The sequence below is a fragment of the Mytilus trossulus genome, chromosome 5 (genome assembly GCF_036588685.1).
Source record: "Mytilus trossulus isolate FHL-02 chromosome 5, PNRI_Mtr1.1.1.hap1, whole genome shotgun sequence".
NCBI classification, from domain to species: Eukaryota; Metazoa; Mollusca; class Bivalvia; order Mytilida; family Mytilidae; genus Mytilus; species Mytilus trossulus.
In genome coordinates this window covers 3,119,478-3,123,005 of record NC_086377.1, presented here as the reverse complement: position 1 = coordinate 3,123,005, position 3,528 = coordinate 3,119,478, and the positions used below count along the sequence as shown (strand labels likewise).

Here is a 3,528-nt window from a genome sequence, read left to right as displayed (position 1 = left end):
AGGTATGTGTCTTGTACACATGATAGCATTAGAGACAGCAGTAACGTTAGGTGAAGCTACAAGGTATGTGTCTTGTACACATGATAGCATTTGAGACAGCAGTAACGTTAGGTGAACTACAAGGTATGTGTCTTGTACACATGATAGCATTTGAGACAGAAGTAATGTTAGGTGAAGCTACTGGGTATGTGTCTTGTACACATGATAGCATTAGAGACAGAAGTAATGTTAGGTGAAGCTACGGGGTATGTGTCTTGTACATATGATAGCATTAGAGACATAAGTTATGTTAGGTGAAGCTACTGGGTATGTGTCTTGTACCCATGATAACATTAGAGACAGAAGTAATGTTAGGTGAAGCTACAAGGTATGTGTATTGTACACATGATAGCATAAGAGACATAAGTTATGTTAGGTGAAGCTACTGGGTATGTGTCTTGTACCCATGATAACATTAGAGACAGAAGTAATGTTAGGTGAAGCTACGGGGTATGTGTCTTTTACACAAGATAACATTAAAACAGAAGTAATGTTAGGTGAGGCTATGGGGTATGTGTCTTGTACCCATGATATCATTAGAGACAGAAGTAATTTTTGGTGAAACTAAAGGGTTTGTGTCTTATACACATGAAAGCATTAGAAACAGAAGTAATGAATAACATCATATATCAAAGAAAACAACAGTAACGTGTTTGGATAAACAGCAGTATATACCAAACAAAGACAAAAGTAATGGAATCAAAATCAGTTGATATCCAACAAACAGAGACGGAAGTAATGAAATACTTAACAGAAAATATCAAATAGAGACAAACAAAGACATAAGTAATTGAATCAAAGTCAGTATTATCATCCACATGCACAAGTTATGGAATGAATAGCACAAGTTTTCAAAAAATTGAATCACAAATAATCCGGAACTCCGAGGAAAAGTCAATCGGAAAGTCCCTAACCACATGGCTAAATCAAATGACAAAACACATAAAAAACGAATGGAAATTAGCTGTCATATTCTTGACTTGGTTCAGGTATTTTCAAATGTAGAAACTGGTCGATTGAACCGTGGTCTAGAGCGCAAAACTTCCCACTCGATAGTCTCATCAAATTCCGTTATATTTACAATGATACAAATGTAAATACATGATATTGACAGGATATTTGTGATGACTATCAGTAGATATTTAACCGAGACAAATATAACAAAATGAATAGTGGTAGAATTTAAACGAAGACAGAAACAACGGGATGAATAACAGTAGATTTAAAACAGAGGCAGAACTAATGGGATGTATATCAGGAGATGTAAAACAGAAACATAAGTATTTGAACGAATAGCTTTTAATAACAAACAAAACTCCAAACAGCGAGATCATTACAAACACAACTTTTACACTAACCAAGAAGACGAATTAAACAGTTGATCCTCCATCTTCTTGTGTTCTGTTAAAATGAATACTCTAGATGTATGTCCATTATATTTTGCAATGTTTAAAGGGGATTTCCCATCTAATCTTGATATCTGTGAGTCTGCTCCTCTATGTAACAATAACTGTACAATATCCTGATGTCCTACTTCACATGCATAAACTAATGGTGTTATTCTATCGTCTTTTTTCCTGTTGATGTCAGAATTGTAGTCAATAAGGCAACGAACTACATCTAACCTACCCATGAAACAGGCTATGTGTAATGGGGAAGAGCCAGCCACAATATCAAAGGCATAATCTACTGATTTCTTACTGACATAATTGGTTACCAACACAGATGTATTCTTAACAAGGCTATCAAATAATCCTTGTTTTGCTTTGTCCAGTGTTACATTTGGATGGTTATTAAATGTATCTGTTATCGACTGTTTACAATGGATTCTATCATCACAGTTAGCCTCGTTCTCTAATAGTAACTGAGTTATCTCTATGTTTCCATTCATTGCACTGAAATATAAAGCATTACCACCATCCAGTGCCTTGGCATTTATGTCCGGTTTATGTCTCATTAATAGCTGAACTATCATGATGTGGCTACATGCACATGCCTTAATCAATGGTGTATAGCCGAACTTGTTACACATATCAACTTAAGTACTCCTTTCTAAAAGTAACTCTACTATATCCTTATATCCTTCTTTACTTGCCCACAATAGCGGACTAGACCCATCTATGTCACATATATCTACATTAGAACGTTTTTCTAGCAGTAACCTAACAACACCAGTATGTCCATGCATACTTGCAATGTTCAGAGGACTAGAACCATGCATGTTACCTTGAGCAATGTTTGGATTTCTTTCTAACATTAACTTAACTGTATCAATATGTCCTTCCTGACTTGCAATGAACAGTCCGGTAGCCTTACTGTTTCTACACTGATCCACATTGAAATCAAAGCATACATTTTTGTGTACATAAAACATCCACTGTACCATGTCAGTATAACCATCACAGCAAGCCATTATCAGTGGAGTATTTCCTGAGTTATGGCTCTCCTTTGGTACCATTGTATCCTTAGTATTGACTAATTGAACTTGTTTTAATATCCCAGTTATATGAAAAATCATCTATAAATTGAATGCTTGTACCAATATACATTTTTGCTATATTTTGTTTTTCAATGGACGTAAGACATAATTCATCTGATACTAAATTACATTCACATGATTTAAAAGGTAATAATAAATTAAACTTTTCATCTTTATAAACTTGTAACCTACAAGTTACAATAATCTTACAACATTTGTCTGCAATAATTGTGTTAATCACAGGTAAAAATTGTTTCCATATTTCAATTCGTTGATGATTCACAGTGAAATTTCTACAAATATCATCTACAATGAAGACTGTCAGCACGCTTGGTTGATAATAATCTCTAATGTCTGTTGGAGAGTATACTGGTATTAGTTTGTATCCTTCGTTCTGTAGAACAAGAGTTGTATGTCTACTGATAAAATATTTACTAACTCCTGATGGGGCAGTTAAAGTAACACAACTGTTGTTCTGCAAACATTTGATAACAAAATCACTAGCTGTCGTTGACACAAACATCTTATCTTTCGTTTCACAGTCTTCTATTTGTTTTTTAATTTGCTCTGAAAATCATAAGGTAACTACTTTGAATTTAAAAGAAAAATATTGTTATATGAATTTTATGTTATCATTCAAAACAAACAGAAAAAAATGGATTTTCAATGTTCCGGATTTTGTTATTCTCGGGTTGTTTTAAACCCCACTATACAGCATCCGTTTCACTCATTATTAAAGGTTAGATGCTGACTGGTTCTTATCAATGCACTTGCTCTTTGGTGAATAGTTTACTGAAATGCGACCATACCACAACATCTTATGTTCAAAATGTCTTAATGAAAACACCCCCTCACAATATATCATTAGTAGGACATCAATAGATTTTCTTGGTTGACCGTCAACTATTCGTTTTAAAACTTTGGTGAAATTATTTAAAATTATATGAATACATAGCTGCGAAGAATTGAGTTGAAAAGGTCAACCTTAGACGTTATCACATTTACCATGC

General features: G+C 34.0%; 1 protein-coding gene across 1 annotated transcript; it reads right to left on the bottom strand.

Moving 5' to 3' along the window:
* Window positions 1–2,077: 2,077 nt before the first annotated feature.
* On the bottom strand, window positions 2,078–2,497 carry LOC134719307 (ankyrin repeat domain-containing protein 29-like). Its single transcript, XM_063582314.1, has one exon. The coding sequence runs from the start codon at window positions 2,495–2,497 to the stop codon at window positions 2,078–2,080; it is 420 nt and encodes a 139-aa protein (XP_063438384.1).
* Between the last annotated feature and the right edge of the window lie 1,031 nt (window positions 2,498–3,528).